At 57.0% G+C, this 17,284-nt stretch overlaps 1 protein-coding gene across 5 annotated transcripts in view; it reads right to left on the bottom strand.

Annotated features, from left to right (window-relative positions):
* SLC38A10 (solute carrier family 38 member 10) overlaps nt 1-16,465 on the bottom strand; it is a 40,683-nt gene extending 24,218 nt beyond the window's left edge. For 2 of the 5 annotated variants that reach the window (XM_035025801.1, XM_035025802.1), the window contains exons 1-8: nt 16,073-16,174; nt 12,574-12,691; nt 7,649-7,694; nt 6,804-6,897; nt 6,416-6,559; nt 5,200-5,324; nt 2,067-2,169; nt 1,044-1,226 (exon numbers count right to left, since the gene is read on the bottom strand). In XM_035025801.1, the coding sequence (XP_034881692.1) occupies nt 1,044-1,226; nt 2,067-2,169; nt 5,200-5,324; nt 6,416-6,559; nt 6,804-6,897; nt 7,649-7,694; nt 12,574-12,691; nt 16,073-16,171 (912 nt within the window). In that variant the 5' untranslated portion in view covers nt 16,172-16,174. Of the gene's footprint in view, nt 1-1,043; nt 1,227-2,066; nt 2,170-5,199; nt 5,325-6,415; nt 6,560-6,803; nt 6,898-7,648; nt 7,695-12,573; nt 12,692-16,072 lie in introns of those variants that run through there. The other 3 variants (XM_035025800.1, XM_035025803.1, XM_035025804.1) reach the window with 3 other exon arrangements.
* Between the last annotated feature and the right edge of the window lie 819 nt (nt 16,466-17,284).

Below are 17,284 nucleotides of genomic sequence, written 5' to 3'. Positions count from 1 at the left end.
TTTTTATTTTTTTATTATTTTTTTTTCCTAGGCAAAGAACTTTATTAACCTTGTTTCAAACTTTATTCCCAGGCTTCTTCAGCTTAACTAGCTGCGAAGAATGAATTGTATATAAGCAAAAACTGAAAAGAGCTGCAGTGTCCAAGGGGCTTGGGCTTAAAAATATTAGAGATCTAGATTTTATCAGATCCACGAACAAAATTTTAAAAAGCAGTCATAATATAAAATAGCAGCTCCCAGTAACTTCTTCAAGTTTTATGTTCTTCAGAAGTTGACTCAATTCAGCTTGCTTCATTCTTGGAAGCTTCATCAAAATTCTCCACAAGATCTGGAACTTCATCATCATCATCCTCTCCAGTAGCAAGTGGTGCTTTCCATCCACAGATTGTTTGGGCAGAGCTTCAGCCAGTCTTCTTCAACTAGTCAGACTGTCTGCACCAAGTTGGTTTAAGATACTGGGTAGCATTTCTGTCAGCTGCTTTGTCTCAGCATGGCCTGTGATGGGGAAAGTGTTCGCTGCCAGTGATGCCTGAACTTTGGGGTTGTTAAAGTGGATCACTGTGAACATATTCACTTCTTCAATACCAGAGATATTGTTTACCCCTAACTTCTTTAAGGAGAACTGAAGTTTTTTATCATCTGCTGTAGCCGTTCTATGAACCACCTTCTTCTTTCGGCGAGCAGTTCCTTTCCCACCAATGCGCACTTGTGCTTGCAGTTTGGCGAGTTTCTCCTGGTTCATGATAGTTTCTTTCATCTTGTTGGAGCGGAAATGGGACTGCGCGGGGGAATAGGGTTGGTGCTCAGGGGGTCTCGGGAGGACCAGCTGAGATTAGGAGCCCAAAGTTGGTTTTTAAAAAAAAACCCTATTAAAAGATTTCACTTTAACTGAAGCTTTTCCATTTTTAACTAGGAAAAGCTCCCCCTGCCACAGCCCAGAAAACTAAAGAACTAGCACAAGGCAACAGAAGAGGACATAATTAAGATCAGCAATGTGACATCTTCCTAGTGAAGTGTCGCCTGAAGGGCCTTAAGAATCTTACCTGCTGCTCGAAAAGCAGCGTGTTCAAGGCCTGTCGACACGGCAGGATCATCATGGGGAAGCCCACGGCTACGGACATCATGAAGCCCACGCGCATCATCTCCGTCACCAGGTTGGAAGGAAAGTGCATCAGCACGTTGCCTGCGGTGGCCTCGGTGAAGCTCACATAGCCAAAGCAGCCGACCTGCAGCAGGGCGACAGCGGGGGGCGCACGGTCCCGGAGACAGCCCACAGGCCACCCCATGAGCAGCTTCAGCAAGACCATGCCTCCCGCGGGACTGCTGGCCTGTAAACCGCACGCCCATAGCCGGAAGGCTCCGCCGTCAGGGAGGGTCCAATACACTTTCCGTGCGGACAAGAGGCACCAGGGCAGTGAGCTACCGCGTGGAAAGGAAGTCTCAGGATGCCCCATGAGCCCCACGAGCCCCGCGGAGCGGCCGATCTTCCTGTGGGGCAACATGCAAACCCAGGGACCACGGGGAAAACTGTGCTCACGGTGGACGGCCCCACCACAGGGACAACAAAGTGCATGGACCACCTGTAGAAACTAACAAGAATGCAGATGCCATGGAGCTCGGGGAAACAAGCTAGAATCTCAGCGTACTGCACATTTTACTTGCAGTGTAGAAAAACAGAACAAATGGGAACATGAGAACCGGAAGAAAAATCCACCAAAATGTTAACTGTAACTGCACTGTGGGCCAGAATCGAAGATTATTTTCTTCCTCCACTATTTTATACTCCCCAGTTTCTGTAAACAGACGTGCCCCTTTCCACACCAGAGGTCTCGGAGAAGAAGTCAGAAGAGACTCCCAGCCAGTGTGATGTGGGAGCAGTCCGTGCTGAGGTGCCCGCAGGGCCCTGGGATGGGAGCGATACGGAGGGGCAGGTCTGCCCCGTGGCCACCAGTCCCGGGATGGGAAAGGAGCAATGGGCAAGGCTGCAGCGGGGCCGAGAGCCGGGGCGGAGAGCCAAGCCCGTTCCTGACGCAGGAGGGGAGGGGGCGGTGTGAAAGGGCGCCTACCGTGACGTAGAAGGCAGTGACCACGTTGAGGGAGCAGGCGAATATGGAGCTCATGGTTTTCACCGACGGCTCATCCAGGCTGTCGTAGGTGGGCAGAACCTGGCTGTATAGAACAAGTGACTTCGCCAAGCAGATGCCAGAGAAAGACACGCCCTCTGCCCGCCCTCATTCCCAGGTCCCCAGTCCCCGGCCGAGTCTCCAGCACCTTCCTTCCAACACACCCGCCGCCACGGTACTCAGGGCCACGGCCGGGGTTTGGATGGCAGAGTGCAGCCGGAGCACCCCCCTACTGGAGCACCCCCCTAACAAGCTCTCTGTAAACATTTCAGAAGTGCCACCGAGGGCGCCTGGGTGGCTCAGTTGGTTGAGCGACTGCCTTCGGCTCAGGTCATGATCCTGGAGTCCCTGGATCGAGTCCCGCATCGGGGTCCCTTGGCAAGGAGCCTGCTTCTCCCTCTAACCCTCCCCCCTTTCATGTACACTCTCTCTCTCATTCTCTCATTCTCGCTCTCTCAAATAAATAAATCTTTAAAAAAAAAAAAAAGAAGTGCCACCGAATGAAAGGTCATTTGTCCCGCAGAAGCAGGAGCAGGACCATTGCCCTGAAGCAGCATGTGTCTACAGGGGAGGCAGGAAGCAGTTCCGAGCATCGCCGTCAAAAGAGCAGAAAGTTAAACAAACGTAAGCAGGGCCAGGCCACCTGCCCTCGCCTCAGTGCTGCCGATCGGAGCCCAGAGGGACAGAGAGCCGCTTCTGTCCCACACACGGCCCAGGGCCAGCAGCGCAGTGCTGGTGGACGGGACACGGCCACCGGGCTCTCTGCAAACAGCAGACAGTCCCTGAGGGGAGCAGGTGGAGAGGGCCGGGGAGGGGGGGCAGGGAGGTCTGTGTGCAGACCCGGGAAGGGAAGCTGCACTCGGGGGTGCCCAGACAGAGAGGCAGCCACTCTCCCTCCCGTGTGCTGTGGCGTCCCAGCGGCTGAGGGAGCGGGAGCCATGGCCAGCGGTCACGCATGCCGGATGCCGGCTGGCAGGGGGGCGTCAGGATGCAGAAACTCGTTGCCAATAAATGGACAAGCATAACAGTGTGGAGCCAAGCCCCAAAACCACTTTTGAGAAAGTGAAAGGAGACGTCACTGAAAAGCAAACAGGGACTGGTGGGAACTGTGCTTCCCAGCTCAGGCCCCCTGTCCTGTTGGGGCACCCACGGAGGGCAGGGGTCACCCCAGATAACTGCCCTCCCCTCGGCCTGGCTGGAGGGCGCCAGGCAGCACCTGCCCATGCAGCCCAAGCCGATGGCAGAGGGCCTGGAGGGGAAACGGCACCAACATCTCAATGCCGAGCAGCTCCGTGGGCTGGGACAGGGTCCACACCAGCGAGTGCCAACTCGGGGGAGCGGATTCAGACCCCCGGACGGGGACTTCCCTCCCCTGGCCCCCAGCACAAGCTGCAGGTGCTGTGGGGAGGGGTTGTGCCCAGTGCGGGGGCATGAACAAGTGCAGAAATCCCAAGGCGGTGGCCCCTCTCTAATCCTGCCTGTGCCCCAGGAACCTGCTGCTGGGAGCCACACACGTCCACGACGACCCACCTCGGCACTCCACAGAGCGTTCCCAGACCGCCCACCTTGCCAAGCAGCCTCCACGACTCATTTTACCCGAGTCAGATGGAGCCTTCCATGTGCAGCCCCAATGCACAAACCCGGGCCTCGGTGTGGACCAGGCTCCTCCGTGCTCAGCATTCTCCGGGCTGCTTCTCCGAGCCACAGGGCCTAGTGGTTCTGCACCACCAAGTACTCATTTACTAGGAAGTAAGATTAGAAAGGGCCAGACAGCAAAAGCAAAGCAGAAGCTTGGCCCATCCCTACAGAAAGGACACCAGTCACGCAGCCAGGGCCTGGCGGTCTGGCAGTCACCAGGCAAGCCCGTCTTTCACGCACTCTGGGGCAGAGACACAGTGGGAGGGGAGAGCTGTCTCTGCCCTTGTCAAATGCAAATGTTTTTAAGGGTGGGGAGGTCAGCAAACGGGTGACCCCAAGCGCCGCGGACCCCCTTGCCAGCCGCTCACTGGGGAGAATGTGGGCGTTATCCATAGGGCCGACGCTCTCTTCGAGCAGAAGAACAAGCTGTGGGCTCACAGCCCTTCCGGAACCTATCATTTGACCTAAGAACCAAACCCAACAGAGGTGGGCTGGCTACTCCGTGGTCACCACCACAAAGCCCAACCACAGGTTTATTTTTTAAAAAGCAAACTCACAGACAAAAAGGACAACTGGTAACAAGGTAAGAGAATGTAACTTCTGTCACCAATTATAATGGGGACATTAAACAGCAAGAGTAGAGTGTGTTCTGGTGGAAACCGAGCTGCCAAAAGAGACAGTAAGTGGGAAATGACGACTTGGATCTTGCATGTGGGTGTAAACACAGCAGCACGAGCAAATTTTATCTGCCACATTAGTTTACGATTGGCACAATACGTGCCCACTGGAGCTACGGGGGGGCCGGCTCTGCCAGCCCCACTGTGCACTGATGGTCTTTTCCCGTCCATGCCGGATTTACACCTCTCTTTTGAGCAGGTTACCGTTCCGACCGGGCATGAATCACTGGCTCTTGTCATTCGGTGGTGAAGGTAATGCTGCTGGAATTATGGAAATAGGCTGCTCTGCATTCACAGAGCTCCGCGTGCCAGAGAGAAAACACGCTCGCGCACGCGCACACCCCTCTGAAGGCGCCCCGGCGGCAGTCGGAAGTCAATGTTTGTGCAATTTCCTTTTAAATATTCTCACACGAACAGCTCAATTCTGGCAAAATGCTTGGGACTGTGTGAATCAGATGGTTTGGGGCTGTTCTGTGTTGCCCACAGCCAACTCTTCCGGGGGGAGGGGGCGAACTGGGCACTGTCCCCAGTACTGCCAGCAGCACGTCTCGGGAATAAAGTCGGGTTCTCTCTCGGTAAAAATACACACAGCTCTCTCCCTCAACTTGGAGCGGGGACAAGTCACAATAGAACGAGACATTACACGTTGGTGGCCTGCATCACCAATTACAGAGAACACACAACGCCCATCTCCCAGCATGGACCCCCGCCCCCGGGGACCCTCCCGCGCCTCGGGCCCCTGGGGAGCAGACAGTACTTACGACTGGCAGGCGAAGGACATGCCAAAGATGGGGATGCAGCGGAAGACGCCCTCCCAGCGCACGTAGCTGATCCGCTGCAGCCACTGCCCACCGAACAGGCCGTGCTTGAGGGAGGAGAGCACGATCTGCATGAGGACGAGGAAGCTGAGCTCAGTACAGGTCAGCACACGAGGCAGACTCGGGACCCCAGGCCCGACCGGGCGGGCTACCGACGCTGCCGGGCCCGTGCTACCCGCAGCTCGGCTGCATGCTCCCCTGTAGCAAGACCTGGTGCCGCCGGCTGGGGGTCACGCACCCCCAGTTTCTGCCCTGTGCTGTGCCGTGAGCTGGGCCCATGCAGCCAGGAGTTCCTGCTACAGGGCCTTCCTGGCACTCGAGGCAGCCGCCCATGCCCTGAACGCATACAGCAGACGGGGCACAGTGAGGCCCGCCCGCCATGCCCACCTCAGTCGCCTCAGGTGACGGGACGGTCCCCACAAACTTGGCAGGCCCTTCCCAGGCCCGTCTGGACACTTCTTTTTTTTTTTAAGTAGGCTCTGCGCCCACCGTGGGGCTCGAACTCAAGACCCTGAGATCAAGAGCTGCACACTCCACTGACTAAGGCAGCCAGGGCCCCCCCACACCCCCCACACACACTTTAAAAGACAAACCCCCAGAGGACAGGGCTGTCTGGAGAGTAGTGTAACCATCACTGGGCAGCCCTCACAACTGGGGGATGCTGGGAATGGCCACCCAGTGCTCAGCTTTCTAAGGAAAAGCTACGGCAAAGATTTTCACTGCGTTCACTCAGGAGCGAGCAGGTCTGACCCTCGCTATGAACAGGCAGACCCTGGGCTCAGGCCCCACAGGTTCCCACTCAGAGGCCTCCAGGCACTCAGTAGGAAATGAGCTTTCTGAGCATGTGTCCCATACCGGCCCCCCAGAACTGGCTGGCTATGAATGTTCATCTAGAAAACAACTTGAGTCCTTGTGACCAAATGCTGGAGCCATGACTCCTGATCACAAACTACACATGAAATGTCTTTCCGTAAAACAAGGAGCATCTACACTTCGTTTCCTGGGGAATCGGCCGCGCCCCCTGCCCTGGCGCCCTTGCTGCCCTGATGGCCCAGGTCCAGGCGGCCCACGTGCCCCACCAGGGCTCACAAGGATGACTCAAACATTTCCCCAGCTTTCAAGCACCTTCCCGTCACCCCCAGGAACCCCTGGCACTCACCACAAACATGAACACGGTGTAGAACATGAGGGCCATAGCGCTGAAGGACTGGATGGAGGCCATCATGTTCCTCTGCAGGCTGAGTGGGAGCACGATGCACAGGGACACCGTGAAGAGCAGGAACACACGGAAGGTACCGATCACCTGGGGGGAGCCGAGCATGCTGGGCAGGCATCACCCCAGTGGATCCCCAGAGTTTCCAACCCGCAGGCTTGGAACTAACTCCACAGCATCCAGAAGCTTCTTCTAACCGACCTCAGGTGGCTGGTCTCACCCTGCCCCCCGGTCCCCACAGGGCTGAGATGCAGCCCTGCAGGAGCGTCACAGGAAGCTGCCCCAGGAGCAACCGCAAACATGCCAATGCACCGGGTCCCGAGCATGTTCTCACCTGAAACCCAAAGAGCCGAGCAAAGAAGTTGGACCCCAAGTCACCAATCACAACGTAGAAGGCCATGCAGGTCCCCAGCATCAGCCCGATCATGCTGCAGAGAACGAGGTCGGGTTGAAAGGGCCCCATCCTAGCAGGAGTCCACCATCTCACCCCCTCACCGTGACCCGTCCCCACCGACACAGCTGGCTCGTGACCGCCTGAGGCCAGCCCGGTGAGATGCGCTGCCCCAAGAACTCGGGCCTGCCAGCCTGAGCTATGCCTGGGGCACTTCGCTCTTTTACGCGGAACGAACACTGAATGACTAAGCTTTTCTCTGCACAAGAGACTGTGCGCGATCTTTCCGGGGCTACCAAACTGCACCGTGATGCTACACAAGTTAAAAGAACGATCAGCTGCTTTCAGGGGGCTGCTCTTCTGCATTCACGATTCCCTAATTTACAAGCCTAAAAGTGCAATTTCCCAGCAACTTTTTCATCCCATAGAACTCTACTCCAAAGGGAGAAAGACAGGACATTTTCAGTTTCATGCTGCCTCAAGGTGACCGTGTGGGGGGCTGGGGGCACACGGGTTTCGGGAGCAGTGCTGAGCTCCCCGAGGTCCCCATTTTCACATCTTCCTTAGTAAGACTTAAATGGGACTTTCGCCCTCGACACGAATCATTTTAAGGGTAACAATAAATTGAACTTCCAACTATTTAGTAAGTGACGCTCAAGAAAAGTACCACCTTGTAAAGCAGTCCACATCCGAGACGTGTGGCTCAGTGTGAAATGGCCCTCAGGCTTCTCCTCAGGGCAGGAGAAGAAGGGCTGAGGCGGTGAGGCCGGCGAAGCGCCACCACGTACCTGGTCTCCACCAGCATCTTCCCCACCTTTCCGTAGGCATGCAGCGCTAGTGCAGAGAAAGAGAACTGGCCGTCAGTCCGGCAGCACGAAAACCACACCAGCAAAGACACCACCGAGGGAAGCGGGGAGGGGCGATTTGACACAAACCTGCTGGTCTGGCATTTCAAGGGCGTAAGGAGAGCATTTTAAGATTCTGGTCCCATGCTTTTTTCAGGTCTACCATCAACAAATGGAAACCACAGAAAAACAAACAAAAAGGAAAGAAAGCCACAGGCAGTTGATTTTTCTTCATTAAAAACAACAAAGGAGACCTGTCCCCGTGAAGTGGCAGTCTCCCACGTGCAGCCGTGGAGGAGGCGCACCCCGCGACCAATGCTGCGTGCACCCGGGCCGGGGGAGGGCGCGGACAGTTCCACGTTTCCATGGCCCGCGCCAAAGCGACTTGGCTAAGGGCTTTAGGTTCACCCTCTGTGATTCCAGAGGAAAACTCAGAGAATCCTTTCTAGTGGGGCACTTTGGGGGGTGAGGGGACAAGAGGTCTCAGGCCTGCCCCCCTCAAGGTAGACAACAGTGTGTCCTACAGTGGAAAGGAGCTGTCTGTCCTTCCTTCCTGACAGCAGAACTGCTCTGAGCAGAGGAGAGATTAAGAGCTGGCCTGGCAAGGCTCCTCCCAGGACCTAACCGTGGCCCCAGGAACCCTGCATGCCCCCACCCTCTAGGGAAGTTCCCATCTCCCAGGAGCGACCAGAAAGGGGTGCGTGTGACAGCAGAGCCCAGCTTCCCGTTCCGAGGAGACTTGGAGAGCAGGAAACATGCAGCCAGTTGGTGTGATGAGTCCAAACAACACTCGTCACTTCTCAATGACTTAGGAAGAGGTACAGCGTTGCCAAATGCAAGGGAGCTCGGCACATCACACAGAGGACAGAGGCCACGAACAGGCAGAAGGCGGGTGACCAGCACAGGCCCCTGCCTTAAGGGTCATGCCAGCCTCCCTGCCTTTCTGACTCCTTGCCACAGACTCAAGGCCAAGCTGAGACCTTCACAAACTAAGGACTCCAGTCAGCAGGCAGCAGCCCAAGGCCTGCTGTCACCCAAGGGAGGTGCTCTGAGGTTCCCAAGGACAGCCGCTGGGCAGCACGCCTCTAGACAGGACACATAACTCAGTGCCCCACAGAGGTGGCCTCGCTCCTTGCTGTCCCTTCTGTGAGGAAGCTGAATAGCTACGGCGTATCCCAAATGCTCGGAGCAACTGCCAGCAAAAATTCCAGAACACACCTGCATCCCGGACAGCGAGGCAATGGACGGTACTCCAGCTAGTCAGGGGACCAAGGTGGGAGGGGGCACTCTTCACCCAGACACCCAGAACGACATCCCAACGGGGCTGTCCCGGTTTCTGGCCTCCCCACTCACCCCTTTCTTTACCTGGGCGCCCCCACCCCCCACTTCCAGTGCAGATCCCTCAGCAACCTCCAACCCCGAGTCTCAAACAGAAATGCCCAGCGGCACCCTGCCCTTAGCCTCCCACCTGGCACGGCACTGGAAGGGCGGAGGGCGCCTGGGACTGTCCCTCAGGGGAGGAACCACGGCGACAGACCAGCCCCAGCAGGCCGGCAGGTGTCTGCAAAAGGGCTTCAAGGGGTCCTGAGCAAGCATGCCGCTCTCTGGGACAGGCGCTCTGCGGCCAACAGGCTGGGCCGAAGGGGACAAGGGGTCGGCGTGGCCTCATACCAGTCTGACTGGTGCTCTTGTGCAGAGCGAGGACAGGCATGAGGGAGGCTCTCCCTGCCCCTCCCTGGGAGGCCAGGCAGCAGCTTCTCCTCCTGGGGGTCACTGCCTAGCTTGTGGCTCCCAGGCTGCTGGGGACACAGGGCTGACTCTTAGACCACCTGGTTCAGCGCGGGACCCCGGCCCCACTCCCGCTCCCTCCACCAGCTATCCAAAGCCTCCTCCTGACCGACGCCCAGCATCAGCAGGGCAGAGAAGGTGGTACGCACACCAAACCGAGCTGTTCAAGACAGGAGGGTGACCTCAACTCAGCCGTCCCCAGAGCCAGGCCTTGGACTGCATTTGATTCCCCAGTGCCACGTGCACAGAGGACAATAAAACATTTGTTGGATAAATGAGGGTGTAGAGACCCCCAGGCATCAGAAAGGTTGGCTTTACAGCCCTCACGCCCAAGCCACATATCCACGCATGTGGGTCACACATCCGAAGACAAGCAGGGAGTAAACTGGCTGGACAGGCCCCACCCCAGGCCCAGGAGTGGGCAGCAGGCTGACCAGGACCCCAGGACCACAGATACAGTGCCAGAAGCATCTAGTCCTCACAACTGAGAGCTCAGAGGCCACACTCAGCACGGTGGGGTCCGGGCCTCGGGATGGCCCCGGGGGACTGAGACCACTGGGGGAGGCTGCCTGGCTGGCATGCCTATCTTCTGAAAATAAGGTTACGAAAGTCTACACGAGGGCGCCTGGGTGGCTCCGTCGGTGAAGCGTCTGCCTTTGGCTCAGGTCATAATCTCAGGGTCCTGGGATGGAGCCCTGCATCGGGCTCCCTGCTCGGCATGGAGTCTGCCTCTCCCTCTGCCGCTCCCCCTGCTAGTGACCTCTCTCACTCTCTCAAATAAATAAATAAAATCTTAAAAAAAAAAAAAGTCTACACAAAGCAGGATACACAGGGCGAGGGAGTGGCAGGTAAGAAGTGGGTGAAATTCACCAACGTGGCCCAAGAGCAGCCACCAGATCACCACAAAAACACAGAAGCTCCGTCCACAGACACGGCACTGGCACTGTGATTCGGCCTCGCAGAGCTCACCCTGCAGCAGACGCCCGTGCGCCGCTCTCAATGGAGGGGGCGGCACGGGGAGGGCGGCACGGGGAGGGCTGCCAGGGGCTCTCCAAACTCAGAAACTGCCACGAAGTCTCACTCACGTCTGGGCGTGGCAGACCCCCTCCGCGAACCCACCCCCCACACCCCACCCCTGTCGTGGAGCCCCTTGGGTGAGCTGCGTCTGCCGCTCCAGCCCCTGGTCCGTCACCAGGTCTGCCCGAAGGCCATCTGGCCACGTCCGTGCCCCCAACACTGCCTGAGGGCCACGGACCCCGCAGACGATGCATGTTGGGGCCCGGGGCTCTGCCAACGAAGGCTGTCTGTCCCGGACCCCAGGGCACCGGGAGGCGGCGGGGCCTCCTCTCAGGCCACCCTCTCCAGCTGTGGTGCAAGCTCTCATGGGGTTTCTCGCCCAGGAGAAGGCAGAGGAGGAGGAGAAAGACCCCTTCAGTAAGTCTGCCCAGGAGCAGGAGGGCCGCTGACCCACAGGGTCCAAGGGAAATCTCTCTTCCTGTCTAGGACTCCTTTCGAAGCGGTGGGGTCTCTCTGTTTCTGAGGCTGGACCCAGGGCAGCTGATGCTGCAGACGGGGCCACAGGGTCTGTGGGAGCTCACACAACTGAGCCATCTCGTTTGGGACCAAAAGCACAACCGAAGACCACTGGTGGTCTGGGATCTTTCTTGCTTCTAGCAGCTGGGCTATAGTCACCGCAAGCAGCTAAAGGCAGGAGCCCCAGGCAGCCCCGTACAGGGGTGTCCACCATCTGCCTTCCTTGCAGTCTCTCACATACAGCCAAACCGGTTTGCCTTCTCAGGGACTTTCTACGAATCCTCAGACAGACCGCTGTCAAAAGCCACCAGCCTCTGTGGTCTAGGGTCACCTGTCCTCTGTCAGAGCACAGCCAAGCACTTTGTGGGATGTCTGCTATGGGAACACCGCCGTATGTTGACCCTCGGCGGGGGAGGAAAAGTCACCCCGAAGGCCAAAGCCCTGCAGCCGGAGGAAGGGGCGCCGTGGAGCACATTTCATCCTGAGCTGCATGAGGTCATCTCGGCATGGCCCGTTTACCTGTAACTGTCACTGCCCCAAGTGACTCCAGCAACAGCGAGAGCCTGACAGCACCATTCTCATCGGGAAGGAGAGAAGGAGGCACTCCTTCAGCTCTGAGGTCAGAACAGATGCTAGGATCTCGGTGCCAATGCAAAGCAGACGAACTGGAAGGGAACCAGAGGTGGCGCTGCCAAAAGCCCACGCGTGGACCTTGCAGATGTTTTTATTTTGTTTGGCCCCTTGGAATCTGCACACAACTTCCTCTCCTCCGTGAGAGAGAGAGCAGACCCGGCACCCCAGCCACGCACTGGCCGGAGGTGGGGGTGGGGGGGTGGCTTTCATCAGTAGCCCAGGGATTCTCCCCAGCTCCTGAGAGCCCCCAGGCCAAATCTCACCAGCACAGAATGCAGAGCACAGCAGCCTGAGGGTGTGGGAAGTCAGGGCCCTGCCCTCAGAGCCAAGTGCCCCAGGGACCGGTCCAAACCAAAAGGAAGCAGAAAGCACAGCCTCCTCGCCCTTGGCCCAAATCAAAGGAAGAAAGACCTAAAGGAAAGGAAATGACAACCCAGAGCATCAGGAAACAGCAGCGCTAGAGACAGGGGACTGGATCCCGGCCACCAGCCCGGGTCCGACGGCTGTCTCCCCTCCACAGCATTTAAAATAGGGAAGCGCCGCAGCCCCCCGGCAGGCAGCTCCGAAGGCAGGCTCCGGGGGCTCAGGAGCAAGTGCACAGGGGTCTGAGGGCCACTGGTCCCGCCTGAATTTGGAAGGGGAGGCTCTCCACTGGTATTTGCATAAACGGGAAACAGGAGAGTAAGTGTCACCTCCTCAGTGAAGCATGGGTCTCCAGGAAGGGTTTTTAAAAACGGCATTAAATTTTAAAATAAGGAAGAAAACCTGCTGTTCAAGGAACTCTTTAAGCATAAAGTGGAAGGAAAGTAAATAAATACAGGAGCAAGGCCCCAGCGCCCAGATCTCGAACGCTGCACTTCCCAAGAAAGGGCTTGGGAATGCCCAGCCACCATGCCGAGCGCCGACGTCCTCACCCAGGCCTGCGTAGGTTCTCCGTTTGCTCAGGCTGGCCGATTTCACCAGGAACATGCACGACTGGTGCGTCATCCAAGAGCAGAAAACCAAGAGCAGAGCCCCCAGGACAATGCCACACTGGAGGGTTGGAAGAAAAAGAGACAAAATAAAATGAGCTGGTATTGTTGCCTCACACGCACGGCTCCTGAGCACCCTCTCCACCTCCCCTGACTCTTGCGGGTGCCAGGCCCCGGCTCTGCCTCACTTCCCTGCCTACGGGTGACAATTCCCAGCACTGAAAGGGACCAATTCCCGGCATGTGGTAGCCACATGCTTTGTGACCCTGAAAGAGTGCCAGGGACGCTGCTTCCTTTGTGGCCCCTCCAAGTCTTAATGAACAGCTGGGCACTGCCAACAACTGGCCTCCCCAGCTCTCTGTGTGCACCCCCCAATATATCCCCTTCTAGCCACTGGGATCAACAGCTATGAGTGGTGAACCCATTCTGGCGGGAAGAGATTAAAAATGACATTTACAGGGGCGCCTGGGTGGCTCAGTCATTAAGCATCTGCCTTCGGCTCAGGTCATGATCCCAGTGTCCTGGGATCGAGCCCCGCATCAGGCTCCCTGCTCAGAAGGAAGCCTGCTTCCCCCGCTCCCACTCCCCCTGCTTGTGTTGCCTCTCTTGCTGTATCTCTGTCAAATAAATAAATAAAATCTTTAAAAAAAAAAAAAAAGACATTTACACCTTTCTTACGAGTTAAATAGACACTATCTGACCCAGCAGTTGCACTCCTCGCTATTCACCTGGAAGAAACGGACACGTGTTCACGCAGACACTTGTCTGCCGGTGTTTATAGCGAGTTTATCTGTGATCTAAAAGCTGAAGAAACACAGTTTCACAGCAGGGACTAGGAAGTCTCGGGGAGAGTCTAAAGGGCTAGAGCATTTTTAAAAATAAGTACAGGGTCTTGGGACTGGGTTTTGAGATTGCGGTGCGAGCAGCGAAAAAACCAAACGTTGGTGCCCCCACGGGGCAAGACCAATAGAGAACTCCCTTGACTGTGTGTTTTTAATCCAGCTCTTTCTTCTCTGGCTTCCAGGTATCCCGTGCCAGGTAAGGTACCTGGGTCCCTGTCACAAATCAGGAGCCTGCAGAGAGGGCCCTCCTTTTGTACAAGTACCTGAATGCTGCAATCAGCAGACTTCTATAAAATTTTATGTTCATTTCTAACGTCAATGGTGCCTCGGTTCCTAGAGGCTGCCGCCAGCCTGGGACTTTTGTAAGAATTCTTGGAGGACTCACTTAGATGTCGTTTCCCTCTTGCTCCCTCTACCTCTGTGTAATCTAAGTGTATTAAACATATTTGCAGGCAAAAAAAATAAAAGCCGAAGAAACAAGTGTCCTCTACTGGAGGTGCGTGCAATCAGCTGCTCTGCTCCAAGAAACACCCCAGAGGAAGCCACACTCAGCATCGGAGCCCGTGCGCAAGTGTTCGCAGAGCTCAGGGAGGAAACGCCGTGAAAGCCTAGCAAAGGCAGAGCAGTAAACCGCCGGACAGCCACAGACGGGAACACTAGGTAGCCAGGAGAAGGCACCTAAGAGTAGGCTTCTACTTAGGCAAAGTGACAACCCAGGTACCACTGATCTCTGGTGCTAGAGGTGGGACGGTGGGCCCGGCAGCAGGGACGAGGGGGTGCTGGCTGCGCTCTACTCCTTAATTTGGGAGCTAGTTCCATGTGTTCGTTCACTTTTTGAAAATTCGCCGTGAATACACCCAAAAGGACACTTCTCTGTATGCATGATATACTTCAGTGAAATGTTAATTTTTTGAAAAGTACCCAAGTTACTAAAATCAAACAAGCACCAAAAAACGCAAAACCAAAATTTTTTTTAAATGACGTGGCTGTCCAACACTAACAACACACATCCTCAAATTGCCCCCTGGCCTCCCCCAGTGGTCCAGCCAAGGGCTTCCTAGGGAGAAGATGCTGCGTCCAGATGAGAGGCTGCCCCCGCTCTGCTAGGCCCTCAGGACAGGGGGGACCCCTTGCGGTCCTGTGCTTGCACGCGGGCCTCCACCACTAAGTGTGAGCTCTTCCTGGGCGTGGTAGTCTGGCAGGTGCCTTGTGCCCACCACTGGGCAGACACAAATCTGTGCACAGCTGAATCACCTGGGTCCAAAATCGTACTTCCCAGGAGTCCCACCAGAACCCTGCTGCGTGGCACTTTACAGACCCAAGTGGAGGGTGGCAGCCTTGGACCTACAGAGGCCCAACCACACACATGCCCCAGGAGGCAGTTCCGGGCCAGGCAAGTCGCAGTGCACCCTGGGACACGTAGTCCTTCCAGAAATGCCTGCGAGTGGCCGTGCACGCTGGGATTCACAGAGCTAAGTCACAGATGCTGCCCCCGGGGCTCTAGAGCAGCCAGAGTCCCTGTCCTCCTGCCCACACGTTTGCCAGGACAGCTATCAATAACCCATATGGGAAGCTGGAAGCAATTCAGGCTGGTAGGCTCAAGGTGGAGGATTAATAAACTCCAGATTTAAAAAAAAATGTTTTTGTGCTATTTTTATCCCAAAGATGCTAAGTATGAAAAGGCAAAGTGTTTGTTAATCTAAAATTAAACTACGGGTGCCCACTTCCAGTTTCAAAATGCTCATTTTATTTCCATATTTCTCCCTATTTGGTTTCATCCCCTAAGACTGGTCCTTGTGCCCTGCAGCCACCTGCCCAGCCCCACCTGCTCCTCCCTTGGCTGGCACCCCTCCTCCCCCACAAGCAGCCCTCTCCAGTGCGAAGGGGGAGCAGCAACTCCAGCCCTGGCACACGTGAGGCCCAGGAGTTCATTTTTAGGAAAGAAGCTGCCCAATTTGATCATCTCACCAACCTCCCTTTTGTAAATCACCAAATACCCATTTATTGCAGATTAAACAGAAGCCAAATGGGTCCACACTGCGCAAAGGATGGCTTTTTTCCATGTGGCCTTTAATGCTGGCATGACACCCATTTTCCAAATACATTTTAGATTTTTTTCAGCCGAGGTAACATTCACATATGTTGAAACCCACAACCCGGCAAATCGCGGGATCACCTTGGAACCAACACCCCAACCTAGTCCCAAGGCCCTCAGGGCTGGACCCGCGGGCTCGGAAAGCAAGTACGGTCGGGTCAGAGTTTTTAAAAATAGTAGCAAAGAGGGGGCGCCTGGCCGGCTCAGTCCGGTGCAGTCGCCCCCAGAGGTCAGGGTCGTGAGGTCGAGCCCCACGCTGGGCCTAAAGAGTCCTTAAAATTAAAAAACAAGAAGAAACAATGATAAGGAGACCCGATCTGGACCCGATCTGGAGTCACGAGCGGTGCGAACCCTGCGGCCAAGGCCGACAGGTGCCGCCGCCTCCCACACCGCGGGCTCCTCGCGGGCAGAACCCTGCCTGCCTGCGGCCGCACGCCCCGCCCAGCCCCCCCAGCCCTGGTGCCTCCCGGCCCGGCCGGAGCGACCCCCGTGCCGCTGGACTCACCTGTTTGAAGCAGAAGGGCATGGTGAGCACACTGACCCCCACTATGCTGTTCACTATGTTCGTGATCAGCCCCCAGTTGGAGGCGGCGGCCGCGGTCATAGCGCGGGGTCCAGGGGCCGGGAGCCCCGCTCCGAGGCTCTGGGACCACGGAGGATGCGAGACGCTGGGAGGGACGGGCGACTGCCTGGAGGAGGCGGCCTCGCGGGAAGGCGGCAGGGACGGTCGCCCTCCAGACCCCGCCAGGCCCTGCGGCTGCCTCACGGCATCGTCCCCCACTCGCTGTCCCCGGCCGCCTCCGTGTCCCCGCGCCCACAGGCGGAAAAGCAGCCGGGCACCAGCCGGGGACGCCTCGGCGGAGCCTCACGGCCGCTTCGGAGCGCACACTTCCGCCTTCCGCGGGCTTCTCTGCCCGGAAGTGACGGCACGGGGGCGGGGCTCCTCGGGCGCGCACCAATGAGAGGCGGGCCTGGAAGGGCAGGCGGGGGGGTGCGGGGCTGGCTCGGGGAAGGAGGCGGCGTGGCCCGGCGGGGCGGGCCTCGGCGGATCGCAAACCAATGGGAAACGGGTGCGGGCTTCCGGGGGCGGGGACTGGGCCGGGGCGGGGCTGTGGGCGGGGCCTGCCGGGCTAAGGTGTTCGGCGCCTGTTCCGAGCTTCAGGCTGGTTTTCCCGCGGATCTGGTGTCTTGAGCCTCGCTTTGCAGGGGCTGGAGGACGAGGTCGTGGCGGTCAGGAGAGAAAGGGCAGTGCGGCGCCTTTCGTAGGAGAGGGGGTTTGAAGGGTTCACTTTCAGCGATTACACTCTGGGACGGATGTGCGGGCGTGCTCGGTACCGGGGGGCCGGGACCGGGGCTTGCTTAATCGTTGGAGCTGCACGCTTACCCTGTTCGGAGGAGTTAGCACCCACGTTTTACGAAGAGAGGATCTAACATTCCAACATTAAAGGAGCAAAGGAAGTGCTGTGAGAGGACAGGGAGGGTAGAGACCAAAAGGACCAGAGAAATCTAGAAGGGCTTCAAGAAGGAGGTGGCTTCTAGGCTGGGCTGCCAGGAACAAATGGGAATGGAGGAGGAAGGGCTTGGGGAGGGGAGAGAACAGAGAAAGGCCCTGATATATCTGTGAATTCCTGGCACCTGACAGATACTCATTATGTGTCTGTTGAACGGATGCACAGTGACAGGAGGGCTGGGAAGGAAGGGCCTTCTCAGGATGAGG

This window comes from Mirounga leonina, unplaced genomic scaffold (genome assembly GCF_011800145.1).
Source record: "Mirounga leonina isolate KUSES-001 unplaced genomic scaffold, KU_Mleo_1.0 Mir_197, whole genome shotgun sequence".
Lineage (NCBI taxonomy): Eukaryota > Metazoa > Chordata > Mammalia > Carnivora > Phocidae > Mirounga > Mirounga leonina.
Note: the sequence above shows the minus strand (reverse complement) of the source record. Positions and strands in the feature narration are given on the sequence as shown.